At 39.9% G+C, this 20349-nt stretch overlaps 1 protein-coding gene across 2 annotated transcripts in view; it reads left to right on the forward strand.

The window, feature by feature from the left end:
- Positions 1-247: 247 nt before the first annotated feature.
- Positions 248-20349, forward strand: part of nek1 (NIMA-related kinase 1) — a 30857-nt gene continuing 10755 nt past the window's right edge. Inside the window, exons 1-28 of one of the 2 annotated variants that reach the window (XM_036582346.1) lie at positions 248-341; positions 2008-2150; positions 2290-2386; positions 3988-4085; positions 4804-4887; positions 4987-5054; positions 5179-5265; positions 6595-6649; positions 7193-7393; positions 8335-8407; positions 9665-9837; positions 10132-10197; positions 12043-12102; positions 12223-12270; positions 12404-12484; positions 12647-12798; positions 15389-15514; positions 15642-15744; positions 15846-15932; positions 16932-17015; positions 17284-17361; positions 17513-17608; positions 17710-17886; positions 18102-18167; positions 18381-18621; positions 19250-19375; positions 19786-19956; positions 20029-20349. In XM_036582346.1, coding sequence (XP_036438239.1) covers positions 2034-2150; positions 2290-2386; positions 3988-4085; positions 4804-4887; positions 4987-5054; positions 5179-5265; positions 6595-6649; positions 7193-7393; positions 8335-8407; positions 9665-9837; positions 10132-10197; positions 12043-12102; positions 12223-12270; positions 12404-12484; positions 12647-12798; positions 15389-15514; positions 15642-15744; positions 15846-15932; positions 16932-17015; positions 17284-17361; positions 17513-17608; positions 17710-17886; positions 18102-18167; positions 18381-18621; positions 19250-19375; positions 19786-19956; positions 20029-20349 — 3136 coding nt within the window. In that variant the 5' untranslated portion in view covers positions 248-341; positions 2008-2033. The remainder of the gene's footprint in view (positions 342-2007; positions 2151-2289; positions 2387-3987; positions 4086-4803; positions 4888-4986; positions 5055-5178; positions 5266-6594; positions 6650-7192; positions 7394-8334; positions 8408-9664; positions 9838-10131; positions 10198-12042; positions 12103-12222; positions 12271-12403; positions 12485-12646; positions 12799-15388; positions 15515-15641; positions 15745-15845; positions 15933-16931; positions 17016-17283; positions 17362-17512; positions 17609-17709; positions 17887-18101; positions 18168-18380; positions 18622-19249; positions 19376-19785; positions 19957-20028) is intronic. The other variant, XM_036582347.1, reaches the window with a different exon arrangement.

Consider the following 20349-nt stretch of genomic DNA (forward strand, 5'->3'; position numbering starts at 1 on the left):
GTGTGTCAGTATCGATCTGTAACGCAGTCCGCAGAGTTCAGCCGTATGTCTTTGGTTCAGCCTCACACGTCCCGCCGTGTACCAGCCGGTGACGGTTGCTAGGAGAAATTTCCCACCAAACATTGACAGACGAACATTAATCCGCTTTTATTGTGATTGGCAGGTCAGTAAGCCTATCGCAGTGCAGGAACAGAGCGTTTGGCCAATGAGACGGCTGTATTCCGCGCACACGTCACGTAACAGAGGTAGTTTGGTTGAGCGCTCTTCAGGAGCAGAAGAGTCAAAAAACTGAAGCTGGCGGTTTGGGACAGCGCGAGCTTCTCCACGCTAAAGGCTGTGAGGTAAAACACTGCTGATTTCTTACATTTTATTATTGTAAAGGCGTCTTATAAAAGGAGCGGTTACGTAGGTTGTTCATTGGCTGTTTGTCTTGAACTGTGGTGTTTGCAAAAAATGTAATAAGCAGCCATTTTAGTGCTCTGGCTAGCAAACGTTAGTTAGGTAGTGACTGATGCTCCTTGTTAGCTGATTCCACGCTTTGGTTCTGAAACGTGCCATCAGCTAAAAATCTGAAGTGGTCTGACTTATTAAGATGTCATTTTATCATCAGGCCGTCGGGTTTACGATTTAACATTTAGGCTATCGAGACAATAATTTATTTTTCAATGTGTTGTCCAATATCATTCTGCAGTTGGACCACGACATCTAAGTACACGAAGCTGACGTTAGTTTCTTATTCGCATTTTCCCGTTCCACCTTAAACGGTGCAGCAGTTACATGCTGGCGTTTCAGGATACATTGGGCCTGAACGCAACTGCTGCACCATTTAAGGTGAAACGGGAGAATTACAGCAAGAAGCTGGCGAATAGAAAGCCAACTTTAGCCTTGTCCTAACTACATTGGAACTCTTGTCCTAATAAGAGTCCAAATGTCCCAATTTCATTTATCAACACAGCTTTGAGCAGCTTTGTGTGGAGAAATCTCTGCTCACCTCTTATGCACTCTGTGTGTCGTATTTGCTCAACAGATTATTTAATATAGTCGCAATTAAAAAGCCTTTGTTGCACTGTCATTTGCAGGTAGCATTAAAAAAAATAGATGCTTTCTACATCTCTCTCTCTCTCTCTCTCTCTCTCTCTCTCTCTCTCTCTCTCTTTCTCTTTCTCTCTAACTCTCTTACTCTCTCTCTGTCTTTATAAGTTAGGGGATAAAAGGGCATTAGATAATTCTTTCTGACACATCATCTTTAATTCAGCAACCCCCTTGCACAGTGCCTGCTTCTCTCGTTTTTTGGATGTCTGTTTTATTCCTTCCAAAAACATGCGGCTTTTATGACAGATGGCACATCCTTGTTACCTTTTGTAGATCAAGATAATATTTAAAGCTCTGGGCTGCTCTGGTCACTGCAAAGACCAGATGGAAAATGTAATGAGGTGCTATCAGGGAGTCTGCTGGATGTCTATATTTAACCTCAGACTCTGTAGGAGGTGCCAGTGCTCTTCTGCAGGGCACACCTCTGGGACACTTAATGAGTGATGTGCTGATTCATAAACCATACTGCACAAATCACACTAACAGACAAAATCAAACATGTATTAATTATGATATCAGGAAGTGAGATTTAGGTTGCAAAACTGTAAATTTACCGTGTTATAATCAAATTCATTTCATATCTTTTTTTTTCTTTTTTTTAACTTATTCAGATTTGTATGCTTAGAAAAGACTTGCTGAAAAGCAAGCATATTCAGTCTATATTGGAACAGAATCCAATAAATTAAATAATTTATTGTCATAAAGGAATACTCTAATGTTTAAGTTAATTCAAAACTTATCGTACTAGAAGCCAGTTGGTAAGTGCTGAAGCAACTGGGCTATTCAACCATATGCTACAGATGTGGCAGAAAGACATTAGATTTAAAAATGCAGTAGTATTTCTTTAACTGCATGTCTGATGCAGCTCCAAATGCATTGTTGAATTTAGGGTTTGTAACTCATTTATATTTGCAGGCACAGCATGTGGGATCGGGTCAGACATGGATAAATATGAGAAGGTGAAAAAGATTGGGGAGGGCTCCTTTGGAAAAGCCATCCTGGTCAGGTCCAGGGAAGATGGCCATCAGTACGTCATTAAGGAGATTGGCATCTCCAGGGTAAGCTTTTAATGTTGTTTCCAAAAATGTAGAATGTGTTTTTTTTTTTGGGTTTTTTTTTGTTTTTTTTAAGGGTAAGTTGGTTGTAAAGTGTCTACTTCATTAATACCAACACTCACACTGCTGTCTCTCTCCACAGATGTCTAATAAAGAGAGACAGGAGTCACGCAGAGAAGTGGCAGTCCTCGCTAACATGAGCCATCCCAACATTGTTCAGTACAAGGAGTCCTTTGAAGGTAACATCCTTTATTTGTTGTCAGCCAAAGTCAGTGTCAGTTTTCCAAATGAAGAGTTTCTGTGACTAAATGACTGTGGACCACATACTTCCTATTTCCTTTCCAAAGCTTAGCTTAGTTCCTATTTGTGATGTACATTCAGACTGATTTTGGTATTTTTGTATTTGTAAAAGTTAATGAGTGACTATGAAATGGGATGGAAAACACAAAAAATGGTTGGAGATTACTGTAGGCCTGTAGGTTTACTCTTTTGGGTGACCGCACTTGTGTTGCACAAAAAATTTTGCAGCACACAGAAGAGGACTGTCCACAAACATGAAATTTTAGCTGACAATTAATTGTCATATAAATATTTGCAATTTAATTGTTTTTTTTGTTTTTTTTCTTGAACATCTGTTAGGGTGCAAGTCAAAAGTGGCCAAAGTGGGTTGCTTCCTAGCAATGTTTACTAGATAGTAACTAGTAATGCTGTCGAATTGGTACACTACACTGTTGGGTGTGCGCACACGCTCTCACGTGAATGTCTTTTAATGTCTTTGTCTGAACCTACTACACTTAATTTACATTTTGTTTATTGCAACTTAATAATATTTCTGAAATCTAATGTGGACAGTGATCAGTCAGCTTAAATAATTGTGATCAGCCCAAATAGTTTTTAATAGGTTATCATGTACTAATTGTGAGAGGCCTAACACAGAGAAACACACTGAAAACCGTGTTTTATTATTAAAAAGTACCTGAGAGAAATCGTTTTTCTACAGGGAGAAAATTCGCTTTGCTTCTCAGTGCACAATGTGCCAGCATGTTAGTTTGTTAGAGAAGTATCTTTTCATTGTTTCTGGACCTAGCTAGATTTGTTAGCCTAGAGAAAAAAACACCCTATTTCTGACATCGCAATCAAATTTTTTCTCAAAAAAATGGACGTTTCACTTAATTGTTTTCCTCTGTATTTTCTCTTGTCTTCCTTTGAAACATAATGTCTTCATGTGATGAAACTTACTGAATGCCTTGAGGGGTTAACTGAGTGCAGATGGCTAGTCCCAGTATTGTATCCTCTGAAATGTTCCCTTCCCTTTGCCCATAGATCTTGTTTGAAAGCAAACATTCGCCTTGTTAATGAGTGGAGTGCTTCATTTTGCTCAGTCGCAGTTCTTAGCTTGTCACATTGACATGCATGTCATTCCATTAAAATGTCAGAATGAATGAGAATTTAGAGAAAAAATCTTGCTTGCAAAGACTGAGATGATCAAAAGGAGAAGCTAGCCCTCCTGCGTTTTTGGTCCCGAGATGGCGCACTCTGTTTGACAGTCAGGCGATGCTTGAGTGATGGAGGAAGCTGCAAGCCTTTAAATTGAATTGTAGAGAGGATCTGCATGAGCTAATGCCTTGTTTCTCCTCATTAAGCTGTGCAACAGCATGAAAGAGAGAAAAGAGAGCACTGTTGTTAATGGTGGTGATGAGGCAGTACATCATCAGTTACAGATGAATGTAACTACAAATGTCAAGGAGGTACTTAAACCATGCCAGGAGGTGTTCATGTTAATGTTTTATTAAAAATAGTCTTTTCTCTCCTGCCTTGCTCACTATTTGCTTCTACGCAGAGGGCGGCTGCTTGTATATAGTAATGGACTACTGTGAAGGAGGTGACCTGTTTAAGAAGATCAACAATCAGAAAGGAGTTATATTCCCTGAGGAGCAAGTGAGTAGAGCACTCAAAATGAGTCCAGTGTACCACCTCTGATCCAGTACCAAACTCAACACGCAGCAGTCCAGTCTGATTGCACTTCCGTTCACCACCATAGAACCCAGCTTGGAGTACTAAACATACTGTAGTCTAAATACAGTGCCAGGGCACTCTCCTCAGATTTATCACTGAATAAGTTATTAAGTTTAGCTTAAGGCCAAAGACCAATAGAAGCATAAAAGGGAATTCCAGAGTTTTCAAAAATTCTGCGATAATTCAGTCATTATTTAAAAGTTGTTTTTTTTTTTTTAAATCCATTTGTGGAGGAGTGTTGCAAGGCAAAAAAGTACCCAAAGAAAATGTATTTTTTCAGATTTTCCATCATTTTACCATTATTAACATTGCATGTTAAAACTCATGCGTAGGTTAACTGGTTGTTTAAGTGGTGAATAAAATTCCTGTTATGTTTGTTGTGAAGAAATCCAAATTAATATGTTTCTCTGCAATGTACAGTTTAACATCAAACCGCTTTGGATGACTTTATACACATCAACAATTGAACAGTACAGAAATTTTGAAACATTAGTGAAATTCCCCCTTAACAGAATGAACCTTTTATTTATGTTTGAATTAGGTCCAAATCATTGGCAGAAACAGAACAGCAACTCATTCAATGAACACAATAACATGTCAGTTTTGGGTGTTTGTTTTCAGCATTCTTTCTCTCTTGCAGATACTTGACTGGTTTGTGCAGATATGCCTAGCTCTCAAACATGTACATGATCGCAAGATCTTGCACAGGGATATTAAGTCTCAGGTACTGTTCAGACACGTGCACACGGTTGTTGACAAATTTTTGTTGCTTTTCATGTCAGTTTGTGTATTAGTTATCCTTAATATTGTCTTCTCTTTCTAGAATATCTTTTTGACTAAGGATGGAACAATACAGCTGGGGGACTTTGGGATCGCCAGAGTGTTAAACAGGTAATAAATCATTGTATGTTTGTTTCAGTTTGAATCCAATAACTTGTATGAGAACGCTTTATCGAAAAAGTTTTTTTTATGGACAGTTCTTGAAGTTGAAGTGCCTGATGTTGTCTATGTGCAGTACTGTGGAGTTGGCCAGGACCTGCATAGGCACGCCTTACTATCTTTCCCCTGAGATTTGTGAAAATAAACCATACAACAACAAAAGGTAGGCTGTCGGAAAACTTCGGGGAGTGTGTCTTTATGTGATGTCACATTTTTGGGCATTTAATAGGCCTGTAAACGGCACATCCTGAATATACACGCATTTACTGTATGCTGAGTCATTATGCTGACCGTTGAGTTGGGTAATGATATCATATTGGCGCTCACTGTGTATCTGGAGCATCAGTTCCATATCGACCCTCTCTGAACTCTTTATTCCTCTGCTCAGTGTAACCCAGTCATCCTGACCCACAAGTCCCTTCACTGCTATTGATCGCCTGTTGATGGATCCTCAAGTGGTGCCCTGCGTCACATGTATTCACAGTATAATGAATGTTTAGCATTTCCTATGAGGTCCTGCTGTCAGTAAGGATTTGTTCCCAAGTTTCTGTATAATCGTCATCAACTTCTGATTATAATGTTGTGTTGGGGTTATTAAGGCTAATAACCAACAGATTCATAAAGGGGAATTCAATTTTTCAAAATTTCTGCCTAATTCAATCATTTGAACAAAACCATTCAGAGTGGTTTTTGGTACAATCAGAATTCTATAGAGTCAGAATTGTTCACAGCAGTGGTGATGGAACCAGACATCTGCTGTGTTTAACGCCTCCTCACAGGCGTAAATTGTTTTTTTTTGTAAAGTACATACAGGGCAGAGAGGTACATATAGGACATTGAAAGGTGAATAGTACCTAAAGAAAACATTTATTTAGATTTACCGGTATTTTACTGTTATCAACATCACATATAAAAGCTGTAAGAAGTCCATGTAGGTTCATTTTGTATCATAACTAAAATAGCTATATTAGTGTCACAGACATCATTAACCGTGGCTCATATCACCACCACTGAGTCTGTATATTTCTCTACAATGCACTATTTTGCATCAGACTATTCTTAATTACATTGTTTGCATCTCAACAGCTGAATTATGCAGATGTTTTGACAAATCAGGTTGAATTCACTTTTGAGAGCACAAGTAGTCTTAGTGCTGCGGTGTTTTTGAAAAGTCAAGACCCCCGCCCCACTATATTAGCTTCAACAACAAATTAAAAACATTAACACTAAAATTTGCAGAACAATGCAGTATTTTTGTGTATGATTATACATAATCACATGGTCACTGTAAGCAAATAGTGCAGACTTTTGTCTCTGCCTGACAATTTATTTAGGTAGCATTGTTACCAGTGACGTTTAAGAGTCACCTACTGACACAATTTACCTTGTGGCATCTATGAGTGTTTAATGTGCCCAATGCAGATTTCCCAGCAGTTTTAATCCTGTCTTTCTGCCCATCCCCCCTCCCCCCTTGTCTCTTTCTGTCCGTTAGTGATATTTGGGCCTTGGGATGTGTCCTGTATGAAATGTGCACGCTTAAGCATGCCGTAAGTACCACGTAGCCCTTGTATTCCAGTCCTTGTCTTTGTTTGCTATTGTGAATTTGTTGTGTCTGGTAAGTGAAGCTACTTCTATGCTTTGCCCGCTTTTCAGGCTGCAAACCTTTTTCCTGCTTCTGTACCCCACACTTTCTCAGTTTCATTCTTTACATGCTGCATTAATATTGATTATCCACAGAGAACAGTTCTGTCGTTCAGTGCTGTTTTCCCATATTGTGAAACTGGCATATTGGAGTGTAACAGACTTGCTTCTAACACCCTTTCTGACAGTGGGAGGATCAGGAGTTCTCACTGCTCAGCTCTCAAGGCTTTAGTAATTACTGATGTAGTCATGGAGTGTGTCAGACTGAAACGGCAAGAGAGATAAGAGTGCACAGAGATAATAGTTGACAAGCTTTCTTGATGCTTGACCTAAATTAATTGCATTTGTTTTAAAAAATGAAATGACTATGATCACATATTGAAGTGTTTTGGTCTCTGCGTTGTTTGTCTTTCCCTTTTTCGTGGGTATGTGCAATCTTTGGCTCTCAGTTTGAGGCTGGGAACATGAAGAACCTGGTGTTGAAGATCATCCGTGGTTCATATCCCCCAGTGTCGGTGCACTACTCTCAGGACCTGCGCTCACTCCTGGGCCTGCTGTTCAAACGCAACCCCCGTGAGAGACCCTCGGTCTGCGCCATACTGGACAAGCCTTTCCTCGCCCGAAGAATCCACAAGTTTCTTTCTCCACAGGTTAGACACATGCATGCAAACAGAAATGAAACAATAGCTTTAACTGGGTGTCCAGTTCGTATTGCGCTAAAATAATAATGATTGTTGTGGAAATTAAATTTTTTCAATTTCAGTCAGTTTTGATAAAATGGTTGTGCTGTTCTGTTCCTGAAGCCAGTATGAGCAGCATTGACTTGAATGTTGGACATCTGCTACTTTTATTGCTACCTTTTATTCACTTGACAGGAACTGAGAAGTAAGGCCATTCCGTTATGATTTCAAATCAGTGTGCCAGTTAGCAGAGTTAGCTAGCTACATAATTTCAGTGTTCATATGGAGAATGAAAATATTTATTCTTATTGATACTTCTCTTCACTTATGTTCTGTTGTGTTCAGAATTAGCCTTTTGTTTTTCTTCGAGATTCAACATATAATTCAGGCCTAAAACTAAGCATTAGGAAATACATACAACTGAAATACATGAACTGGTGTTTTTGCAATTGAAAACATTACTAGAAAAACTCTACTCATAAACAACTGACCATACACTAAAATGTGCAAATAATGCCATATTTATGTTTGTTCACTGTAGAGGATGGGTTAAAAAAAAAAAGCAACTTATATTACAGCATATAATTTAATCAGGGTGTTCAAACTTTTACATACCAACGTGTGTGTGTGTGTGTGTGTGTATGTGTATATATATATATATATATTAAAAAAACAGTGCTAAATGTTGTTTCACATCTGAATTTCTCAAGTCATTTGTCTCATATGTACATCCATACACTCACGCTTTATGACCATTAGACCCTGCTGGAGTTTGGTGAGTCTTAGTCATTTACGCTGTTACTAGCTACTGTTCAGCCGTAGCTTAAGCCCCGGGTATTGGTGCAAAACCAAATTGTTTACTGTAAATGATGGCCTCTTGACGTGTCACTTGTCCTCTTTGTCCATTTCAGCTCATTGCTCAGGAATTCAGCCGGTCTCTTCTCCTCAAACAGCCCCAAATGAATGCTGCACAGGGAGTACCAGGTATGCACACTACTTTTCTCTCTCACTCACACACACTAGGGCTGGCCCAAACAGCATTTTACAAATACTCTTTGGTAAGTATCCTTAAAACAAACCATTTACATTTTATAATTCGTCATAATTTTATGTATGTTCGTTACTGCAGTTCGTTTGCTGCTTGCATGCTGTATATTGCTGTGATATAATCTGCAATTGTAGCCCCATTGTTCAAATGCAGTGACCAAGTTAAGAGTACACAGGCTGCAAGTCAACAATACTACTGAAACTCTGATCACTACTAACCAATGAAATGTAGCTCTCAGTTTGTGACCTAAAGTGTCGCCAGTTAGAGCGAGCTAGTGCCGGTGCAAGAGCTTTGAGGAGCTCTCCAGCTTTGACGTCGCCCTTATCAGAACACCATCGAATTATCAGAGATTCGGTTGTATTGAAATCAGACATGATGTCGGGGAAAGTAGTCTGCTGAGCGAAACTCAGATAAGGATCACCATGTGTACATATTTGAGATGATTCATCAAAGCTGTAATGTCAGCATGGTATACTGTGCACTGAGCATTTTATTATAGTCTGATCATTTAAAGTGCTCCATATATGATGCATATCTGCTCTTTTAGTTTCAATAGCCATGTGGAAAGTGCTGCAGTCTGTTGTGCCAGGTAGAATTTTATTTTTAACATTTTCCATTTTTAACTGTAGCTGTTTTTCAAAGGCCTTAGCTGATAAAACATGTAGCTTAGACTACGTATTATTGGCTGGAAATAAAAACAATGGGCATTATTCACTAATATCTTCCTGAGTTTTTTCTTAACATTGTTTCTGAGAAAGGTCCTAAGAAAAAGTTAACATCAGATTCATAACACATTCTTAAAGTGCAGAATTGTTGGCACCTTTGTGTTCTTGCTTGTGTGTAGATTCTGTTCCTAAGAACAAAGAAGAAAAAAATAAAACATTTCAGAATCTTTCCAAAAACTGCTCATGTGGGTTTTAAGAAGAAATTTCCTGTTAGGAATGGTGGGTGAATGAGGCCCACAGCTTCCGAATACCAAACAGAGAACCAAATTCCAACATGAATGAATACTGAAGTGTTTAAATCATTTGGGTCAGCCCTAAGAAACACACGAACACTTTTGGGGTCGGTTCCTTGAAAGGGAATAAGCCAATCCTGAACCAGATATTTCTTTAGCTGGAGAGAGAGAATGTGATATGTGTTTCAACTTCTATCTTCTTAAACCAATCATAACCTATCTTCCGTTTCACTAGCCAAGCGCCCAGCCCCTGGTCCAGCCCCCATCACCCCTTCTCAGAAAATCACTAAACCAGCTGCCAAATATGGAGTGCCTTTAACTGTAAAGAGACCTGTCTGTGCTGGCAGGAAGGTGGCTGATGCAGCCAAAAAACAGGTGGATCGAAAACCTGGGGTCAAACCGAAACAGGTAATGCACACTAGTGACTGGAGACAGTTTGTACACACAGGAGGATTTTAGCTGTATGCAGATATGTGCGTTTGTTCCACTTTTATGTATTCCTTGGTACAGTGGGAATTCTGCAACAAGCACTACCACCTCTTAACTTCATTATTGATTGTTGATGGTAAATTATTTGAGCATAAACATCTGTGTTACTGAGCGATGTGTGTGTTCATAAACGTGAATCTGTTCACATTTTGGGGAGGATGTGCGTGAGCGTGTGAGAACTGTCTGATCCCCACAATGTCATGTGTCATCCAGGCTCCCCCTCCAGCTGCAGTTCAAAGGAGAGTGAGTCGAGTGGAGGAGGAGAGGAGGAAGCATGAGGTACTCCTGAGAGTGCCCCCTACTGGCAGTCCCCCTGTACTAACACACCCAACCTCCTCTCCTTACTCCTTTTAACTCACTTTTTGACAACCCTCTTCTGAACCTATGTCCTCTGAACCCTCTTTTCACTAATGTGTGCAATATAGTAATGATCCACCCCCTTACATGAGGATTTTTGCCTGAAGCTGAACTCAGGATGTTTCTGAGCTAAGTTTCCTGTGGAGGACTATGCATAAGTCAAAGACCAGCCCTGCATTTATTTAAGTCAAAACAACCATTAAGTGCAAGTTATTACTTAAGACATTGTGCAGTATGATATTCAAGCAGTATTTGCCAAAAGCTGAAATGGCGTATCGGCAAATTAACTTTGTGTATACTTGTGGATACAGCTTGAAGGTCAGTGAATCTGAAGTTCTAAGGTGGCTGCTTCCTGCAAACGTGGATTTCATGCTCTCTTAAGCTTCTGTGCACATTCATTTCCTATTACCCTACCCTTTACCCTTAGAATCATTTTTCATTATACTCATTTTACCCTAATAGGACAGCAAAATGTCCTCTTACTATTCACTTTGTGGTTTCCTCCTGCTTCACTGCTGAAGCAGTGGGCCTTCCAAATCCCCCCCCTCCTCTTTCTTTTAGAGGTCCTTTTAGGTCCTGCACCTATACCTGTTTCACCTGGATTTTGAACTGTTGAAGATTTTTGATTGTTTTTGTTTTTATATGTACTTTGAATGATACTACATGAAGTGTTCCATTTCTGTTATACATTTCTTTATTAGGTTTAAAATGTTAATTTATGTTCTGTATATTTATGAACTGATTTACACTATATAGCCAAAACTTTGTGGACACCTGACCATAACACCTATATGAGCTTGTAGGATATCCCATTCCAAAATTATTAAGAAATTAAAATGCCCCCCTTTGCAGCTTGTACAGCCTGTTCCCTGGAATTAAAGGGCTGAGCCCAAACCCTGAAAAACATTATCCCTCCTCCACCAAACTTTAGTGTTGGCACTGTACATTGTGGTGAATAGCATTCTGCTGTCATCCCAAACTCAAATTTATCCATCCGACTGTCAGATAGTGAAGTGTGATTCATCATTCCAGAGAATATGTTTCCACAGCTCCAGAGTCCAGTGGTGGCAAGCTTTACATCACTTTATATCAGCACAGCTAATACTTTGTATTATGTAGAGTAATCCTAGGCTTGTTTGCAGCTGCTCAGCCATGGAAACCCATTTCATGAAGCTCTCAACGCTCAGTTCTTGTGCTGATGTTGTTTTCAGAGGCTCTCTGGAACTAGTACTGAGTGATAAAACAGAAGATTTTTACATGCTACATGCTTCAGCACTCAGTGACCCCTGCTCTGTGATCTACTGCTTATGGCTGAGACTTGCCTCTGTTTTACAGTGCTAGAACTTGCAGTTGACCAGGGCAGATCTAGCAGAGGAGAAATTCGTGAGCTGCCTTATGGCAGAGGTGGCATCCTATGACAGTGCCACATTTAAACTCTCTGAGCTCTTCAGTATGACCCATTAGACTGCCAGTGTATCTCTGTGGAGATGGCTATGTTCTTGATTTTATACCGTTGTTAGCAGTGGGGCTGAAACACCTAAACTCAATAATTAGGAAGGGTGCCCACATACTTTTGGCCATGTAGTGTATTTCATACAGCATTATTGAATAAGCCTAGTCTGGATTTGGGTAAAGAATTAGTTGTGATTCATTTTTATTAGTACAATAAAGCAGTGCAAGCTTTTTGGTAAGTGGTAAAATGCAGTAAGAAATCATTCAGTTGAGCTTGAAAGATATTGTAATCTCTCTTTTGTGTTCTGCTGCCAGGAAGGAGTGAGGAAGAAACAAATGGAGGTGTTGGAGAAACAGAGGAAACAGAGAGAGCAGGTGGGCTTTTATCCTTGAAGCCTCTAGTATTCTGCTTGCCTGTGATTTTGCTGTGGTGTAGCTTGGAATTCATCTTTGGCTACCATTGAAAGCATCTCCATGAATCTTTGTTTTTTGCAGATGTTGATTCTGAAAGCTGCTCAAGTAAAAAGATTTGAGAGGGAAAAGGTGATTATATTCATATACATCTAACATTTCATATTATAGTTATTATATTATATGCTATATACTATATGTATTATACTTCTTAGTATATACCCCTGATTTATGTTAACCGACATTAAAATTGAACTCGCCTCAGCTAAACCAGATCAACCGTGCACGGGAGCAAGGCTGGAGGCACGTTTTAAGTTCCAGTGGGGGCAGCAGCCCAGAGAGGAAGGTACTCATTGTCATCTGCTACACCAGTTTTAGGTTATAATCATTTGCTTTGTAAATGAAGAGGCATGAATAATGGAAGCCAGTCTTAAGATGTTTAAACTGTGCAAGACCTCTGTTTATATCTGTGTCTATTTGCCTATTAACTTATTTCCTAATCTGGTAGTTTTATGGGGGTGGAGGCATGGGAGCCCCACCTGCACCTGCACCAGGCCCCTCTCCTCTACCTGGCCCTGCCCATGTCCCACCTCCACTGCCATGTCCAGCCCCTGCTCCTAAAGAGGGACCCAAAGCATCAGGAGATGTCAGCCCAGTACGGTAAGATGAGTAAAAGAGGGATCGGTGGCTAGAGTGATGAATCATTTGATACATTCAAGCAAAATGAATCAGTTGTTCCAATTCAATTCAAAGATTTAAAACCCAGGATTCACATGTGACGACATCACAAAGGCTAATGGTATCAGGACTGTTTATATATAATGCAAGCTGACGGCTCCGTTGAAAGCAAAATGTTTAACTCATGAACATTGTATACTTATGTCTGTGCGTAGAATAGAACCCGTAAGATAGTTGTGTGGATTTATAGAGGTGTAAAAGGCTTAACCTATTTGTTCATGTCATTAAGCTGCTCCTGGGGTAACATGAATAAATTTTGTAAATTTAATTTACAGCACTGGCCAAATGAGCTAGGCCTTCGGTTCGCGGCTTAAATGTTAAACCATGAAGCAAAAACCAAAACAATAATGCTTACTTCTGCCAGCATTCCTTTTGGGATTCTGGTAGTTTGCTAGCGCTAAGCTAACAACGATTCGCATGAACTTTTCTTGGCAGTTCTAGATGAAACACAGAAATCTGAAGCCTCTAAAAGACATTTAGAATTTTTGGACCTGTCTTTCTTTAAAACCAGGACCAGGAGGCCAGCCTTGCCTCTGTAGCATTGATCTGTATTTCTTCATTGTTCATACAGTTCACAAATGGCAAGCTGACCCGCTCAGCATATATAGGCTGGCTCAGGCACCATTGCCGAATTAGGTACAGAAGCAGCACCTGTTCTTAACCTATATATTGGAATTAGGCTGATGCTTGTGTGTAGTCAGTGATGTATCAAGATGTGTTTTTTCTCTCTGAAATGGTCCCATATATTGAAAATCAAAACTGGGCTGTAGTGTTATAGTACTTGAGTGCAGTCATGTTTTTGAGACTGATTTTGAGACCATAAATTAGCGATCTTGGTTGCGACCTAATTCGGACCCATTCTTGTCACAGTCTCAGGGTAAGGTGGACTCAGAATTTGTTGTCAAGACCAGTCAATTGCGATGCCTCTGTTTTATTGTAACTGGAAAGTTATTGAATATCCACAAAACCTTAATGAACAGAAAAACAGTCCTTGCTCTGCATCAAGGGTTAACAAAATTTTTGCAATTTGTGGCCCACGCAAATGACCACAAATTTAAGCGATCAGATGGTTTTAAATGAGAAGGCCGATTTGGCAGCTGATGAGCGCTGGATGTCCCACTAAAGAAAGGAAAGCTGCTAACAGATTCCTGGCTCGGTTCTAAAAGTTTTGATACCTATTCGCTATGTTTAGTGTCCAGGTGATGGTGTAAGTTATCAGGTTTCAAAGCTTTATTTGAGAAGACCCCAGAGCAAACAGCACAGAGCAGTTCTCAAGCCTGACACTAAATTAACTTCATTTCCTTCTGCACTAAAAATATTATTTTATAATTTTGTTTTTGCTAATAATCACATTTGTCGTATTTAAAATTATGTCTGGTTAAATGTTTTGTATTGTGACACATTTTTGCATCCAAAACACTGAAGTATCACCACGGCCCACAGGGGTTGCAGTCTACAGGTGGAAAACCACTAAGGTGTTAGGGCTTCTCTTCAACTGTTGATGTCCTTACCAGTAGGAGAGCTTGTTTGGCTATATTTACCTAGATACCACAGAAAAAAAAACAATTCCTTATTGGCCCTTTTTTTCAAGAATTTAACCCTTTTGTTTTCATTCAAAACTTAACAATAAAACAAGGGTCCTCCTTAGAACTGTAATACTTGTAGAGTTTAAGTAAAAGCATGATTGAATGATTCATGATTCTATTGAAGATGAAATGAGCAGATATGGATTTTTTTTTTAATTCCCAGAAATCCTTGTGATCTAGAAGACCCTGAGGGTCCTCCCTGATTTGCAGCATATGGCATGCACTTCTATCCAGAGAGACAATATAATTATGTGTCAGACCAAGGCAAATGTAGTGCTGTAAGATCCTTGCCCAAAGGCTCTTACAGGCAGCGTAAAATAATGCATTTACGTGCTGATGTGAGAGTGGTCTCGGGTATGGAACTGGCACTCTCCCATTTTCGAGGCTGTACTCTATCTGACTGCTATAAAAAGTGAGAAATTGAGTAATAACTCTCTTGAAGCAGGTTTCTCTAACAGCTCCTGCACAGATAGTTTAGCACATTATTAGTGCCCCTTACTGGCTCGTTACATGTTTTGTTGTTTACAATAACCACATAATGGAATGTGATGCTTTTTAAAGAGACATTATTGGCAGTTTTGGGATTTCCAAAGCTGTTGTGATGCATGCACCAATGTCAGGTCTGAATTACTGCACTGCTCTGGTGTTGCACCAGAAGGGGTGCCTGAGATTGAAGAAGCTAGTGGAACCCAAACCAAAGTGGATCTTCAACAATGGCAAAGGCCATAGTAAACACAATTTTTGTACATGTTGATAAGAGAGGTACTTGTACAGTCTAAGGGCAAAAGGGCTGAGCTCAAGCCCCTGTGGGGTCTTTCTGGGCAGGTTTGTGTGGTTTTGATGTTGTTTATTGTTAAATCGATATGGTTAATTTTTTACATTTAAATGAACAATTATATATTTATAATGCTTTTTGTTTCACATAGGGCTGCAGGAGACCCTGGCTTGGCAAATGGTCATGCTTGCCGCCCGAGTAAGGAATCTGTCAAAAAAGAGCCACGAAGGACAAGTCTCCAAACCGAGACAATGTCTAAAAATGACTACGCTAACAGGTTTGGTTAAGACCCCTTCATATCTCTGCTCATTAGGCACTAATTGGATTTCATCACTGCTGTGTAAGCCTGTGTTGGGCTTATCATAATGGGGATTTCTTTTGTACCTCCATAATCATTTATTCAGGTTTCGAGCTCAGCTAGCGGCAGAGAGGGCCAAACAGGTGGAGGAGTTCCTGCAGCGGAAGCGAGAAGCCTTGCTTAATAAAGTTCGTGCTGAAGGCCAGCTGGTAAGAGCTCTTTCTCTATAAAACAGAAGCCTAGATATTGGCACTATTTTGGATTGTCTGAGTTCTGTAATGTTGCGATTGTTGAATTGAATGGTAAACAGGGGGCCCGGCAAAACCTGGCCACCATCTTTGCGAATCGGACAAGTTCTTCCCGATGCAGGAGGCCACGGGTCAACAAAGAAGAGGAGGTAGGAGGATGGATAAGACAAAGCACTCCTCCTCAACCCATTTTTTAAAATCTACTTGTTGCTGCTGAACCTCCATTCGTTTTTTTTTTATTTTTGTTTCCATTTCCTCCTTGTCCGTCTCGTGCTGTAACTCACAGTGCCACTGGATGGTCGCTTCATGCCCCTGCATGATGGTGTTAATGTTTCATTCACACACAGAAAAAAAGCTATGTCATTAACACAGTCCTCAGAAAGTTATTTATTGGTTGGCACATGCTATTTTGTTGGTGTAATCCTGCTTTTCCATGCATCTGGAACATCTTTTGTGCTGTTTTGGATAGGACAGCTTATGAGCTTGAACATGTCTCCTAGCCCTCCTGCAGTGTGTTGCACTGCCATCTTAATTCCTCCCTTCACAACGTTCACTGCTGAAATGTACATGTTTTCCATGTGGTCAGGGGCCTGTCTCATGAAGCAGGATTTCTTGCTTAACTTTGAGCTTCGTTTGGTCAACCCTGGATTTTTTTTGTGTTGTGACAGTAGATCAGTTTTTACTGGTTAGGAGTGCACCATGGTTATGCTGCTCTCCTAACCTGCTCTGGGTCAGGTTGGGTTCAGATGTCCAAGTTAAACATGCTTTGTGAGATGGGCCTCTCTTATTGTCTAGCAGCAGTTGTGGTGTTTTTTTTGTTTTGTTTTTTTTTTGTTTGTTTTGTGTTTTGTTTTGTTTTTTTGTTTGTTTTTTTTGCTTGCTTGTTTGGTTGGTTTGTTTTTTAAAGAAGTGCATGTATAAGTTGTAATTTGTTTTTTTTTTGGCTAAATCAATCCTTTTGGTTGTTTTTGTCAAGATATCACACATTTTTAATTTTATTTGAATGTGTGTATGTTCTCTGTCATTTTATTTAAATATTTTTATTTAAATTTGTGAGGATGTTTTGTAAGTGTGTCTTGTTTATTTGCGTGCATGACCTACATAGATATTATTTTTGTACTTATACAATGTGTGTGTGTGATTTGCAGGAGTACTTGGCTCGACTGAGGCAGATCAGACTGCAGAACTTTAATGAGCGTCAGCAGATCAAAGCTCGTCTCAGAGGAGAGAAGGTGCATGTGACCACATACGAGCAACCTCTGTGATTATAGCATTCACAGACACGTTTGTTGAGTGATTGATTAAAGAAGCTTTGTTTCTTCTTACTTCATTTAATAGTTATTTTGTGATATCATTTAAAAATCTTATAAGAAACCCCATGCAGGTTTTTTTTGTTTTGTTTTGTTTTTTGTTTTTTTTGTTTTGTTTTTTGGGTTTTTTTTCTTTTTGATGCAGCATTTCTCCAGCAACTCTAAAGCTGTGTGGATGTTTGTTTTTCAGTATGACAGTGAGTGTTCAGACAGTCAAGAGTCCAGCGAGGAAGTGGAGCTCAGGAAGAAAAAGATAGAGGTTCTGAAGGTCAGATGCTGCTAAATTGTTTGCTGTGATTTACGTGTTTTTATAGTAGTGTGTTATAGATTAAATTTTTTCTTCCAACTACTCGTAAGTGCTTATTGCTTTATGGGTCTTTCAGTATTAGTGACTGTGTCCATGTTTGAATGTGTGGCAGGCCCAATCGAAGGCCCGTGCAGCAGTGCTAAAGGAGCAACTGGAAAAGAAAAGGAGAGAAGCTTATGAGAGAGAAAAGAGAGCATGGGAAGATCATGTGTGTTAAGACACCCCTGTCTATCTCAACCTTTCTTACAAAATATTCATTTGACCATAAATGTATCTGTTAATAAATCTGTTTGAACTGTTTTGAGACAGCTAGCTGCTCGAGGTGTAAAGGTTGCCATAGGACCTCCAAATGCAGCCGCACCTTCACCTGTGCCGTCTCCTCTTCCTGAGACCACTTCTCAGGATGTGGTCACTAAAGCCACACCGTCCTGCAGACCCATCACTCCAGCCATCTCCATGACGGCAGCATTAAAGGACGTGGGCGCGGTTAGTCTTCAAATTTATCACATCATTAACCAGTATTAAAATTGGTTATTAGTTAAATTGTAGTTTGTTTCTGAATGAACATTAAAAAGTATCTACCATAAAAGTAAAAAAAAAATAGATTTTGTATAATAAATTTATAATAATAAAAATAAATGAATAAATTTAATGATCTGTTAAGTCTGTTTAGATCTAAATGACCTTGTCCTGTCTTGTAGATTGCTTCCCTGCAGAATTCTCCAATGAAAGAGGAGCCCCCAGAAACAGAGACAACAGCTGTTCAGGTGGGTAACCTAAATGACAGTGTTAAAACCTGTTTATTTTATTCCTTTAAGAATCTCCATTATTGTTAATTTCACTATGAAAGAACATCATCCCATTTTGTCCTGTTTGTTGATTCCTGTTCAGATGACCTGGCCTAAAATGCAAACATGTTAAGCTCTAATAGGTATACCTATTTCTGAGGAGTGCTCAAAGCTTGATGTTGATGATTTCAGAACGAGAGGAAGGAAATTTTGCGCAGATTAAATCAGAACCTGAAGGCTCAAACTTCTAAGGAGGAACATGAGGGAGAGGTGACACCCACTGTTGTGCCAGGCCCTATCCCTCAGACTAGCCAGCCAGTTACAGAGGAGAGACCACCCACTAGGGGTGATAGGCGAAGGTGGGAAGCTGGAGATCCACCCATACTCTCAGTAGCCCAGCAGACTCTGGAGGACACCTGTAGCACTATGGCAGGTACCAACAGAAAGCATTCCAAAGGTTGAACTTGAATAACAAGTCTATTTGTAGTGAGGTTTTTTAATTTACCTTTTGCTTCTACAATTAAAGTACAAGACCTCCCTTTTCTTGTCAGGAAAAGTAGGACATATGTATTTAACAGAAAATTACAGGGAAACCTCAACTGTTAATTATAATAAAATATAAATAATATTTTTAAGATTCTAATCCAAGTAATCCCAAATACAAATTTTGAATCAACAATGCATAAAATCTTACTCCACATCTCAGATGTCTAGTTTTGGTGTTCTAGTGCAAATTTTTTGTATTTCCTTTTCTCAATGACAGCTTCTTGACTGCTGCCTGATCTTTTGGATTCACAGCATTGATTGTGTCTTTGATTGATTGTCTGGTGGAATTGTTAATTGTCTTATAACCATTGAAATGATTCGTAGGGTTTAACGCTTTGTCATAGGCCTGTTTAATTTTGGAAATGGCTTAACTTCTTCTGTCAACTTATTTGGCATTTTAATTCCTTCAGACAAAAATCAGTGTCATTTTTGGCCATTTTTGGCAGAAGCAATTTTGGTGCCAGATTGCTATCAATCCTTCATTCCTTTCTTCCTTTTTTGCCTTTCCTGGCCAGTGTCTCAGGCCGTGTCTCCAGAGGCAAGTGCTCCCTCTGGTGCAGACAGGAGGAAGTGGCAGGCTGGAGCTGCTCCACTCTCTGTAGCTCACCAAACCTTGCAAGACACCAGTCTTGCTACAGCAGGTGCGTTCATACTTGAAGGTGGCACACTACAGCACTTTCAGTGTGTTTCCATTTTTACAAACCTAAGTGTTACATTTTGGACTCTAAACAGTGCAGAGCTGTGATTTGCTACATGGTTTGCCATTCAAGATTTTAGATCAGCATTCCTAATTTGTGACTTGCAGCTTGTATGTGCCCCAAGAGCACCTTGTATGTGGTTGGCTTATTTGCCAGTGTGTTGACTTGTATCCATGGAGTGTGTAGTATTGCGTGACTGCTGCTAGTACAACGATAGTCCCTTAAGCCACAACATAGCAACAAGGTTGATGAAGCCAAACAAATCACTGAGTGCACTGAATTAGAGTTCTCTGTTTTAAATATACTACACAGGTATTTGAGATTCTGCTACTTGCCTTTATTTTGTGCTTCAGAACAAACAACAGGTGAGGTAATTCCTATGGAAGGCTGGCAAGGGGAGGGGCCCAGGAAAGCATGGGGGAGAACTCCAGTTTCAGAAGTTTTGAAAATTTTGGAGGAGGCAGAGCTTCAACCCATCACCCAGCACCTAGATAACGTCAGCATCTCTGACAACATGCTCACCAGTGAGTCATTGATTCATTTAACATTGCTTCAGACCTCAAATTGGTTGCATTCTACTCATTTATGTATTGCAGCTGTCTCTGCAGAAAGCCTTAAGACTACTGCTGGACCTTCAGATGTTACTGATGGAGCCACACTGGGGCCTTCCCCTCAGCCAAGCCATCCTGCCACTAGCCAAGACCAAGAAAGCAAAGCTGCCATTGGCAAGGACCAAGACCAGGAAGCTGCCATTGGCCAGGACCAAAAACAGCAAATTACCATTGGCCAGCACCCTGACCAGCAATCTGAATTTCCGGAGACTGTTTCAGATGCAGCAGAGCTCAGAAGTCACGAGCAACAGCCAGGCTCAGCAGAGAAGACACTAAAGAGTCTCCCTGGTGAAAAAGAGAGTGATG

Source organism: Colossoma macropomum, unplaced genomic scaffold (genome assembly GCF_904425465.1).
Source record: "Colossoma macropomum unplaced genomic scaffold, Colossoma_macropomum, whole genome shotgun sequence".
Classification (NCBI taxonomy): Eukaryota; Metazoa; Chordata; class Actinopteri; order Characiformes; family Serrasalmidae; genus Colossoma; species Colossoma macropomum.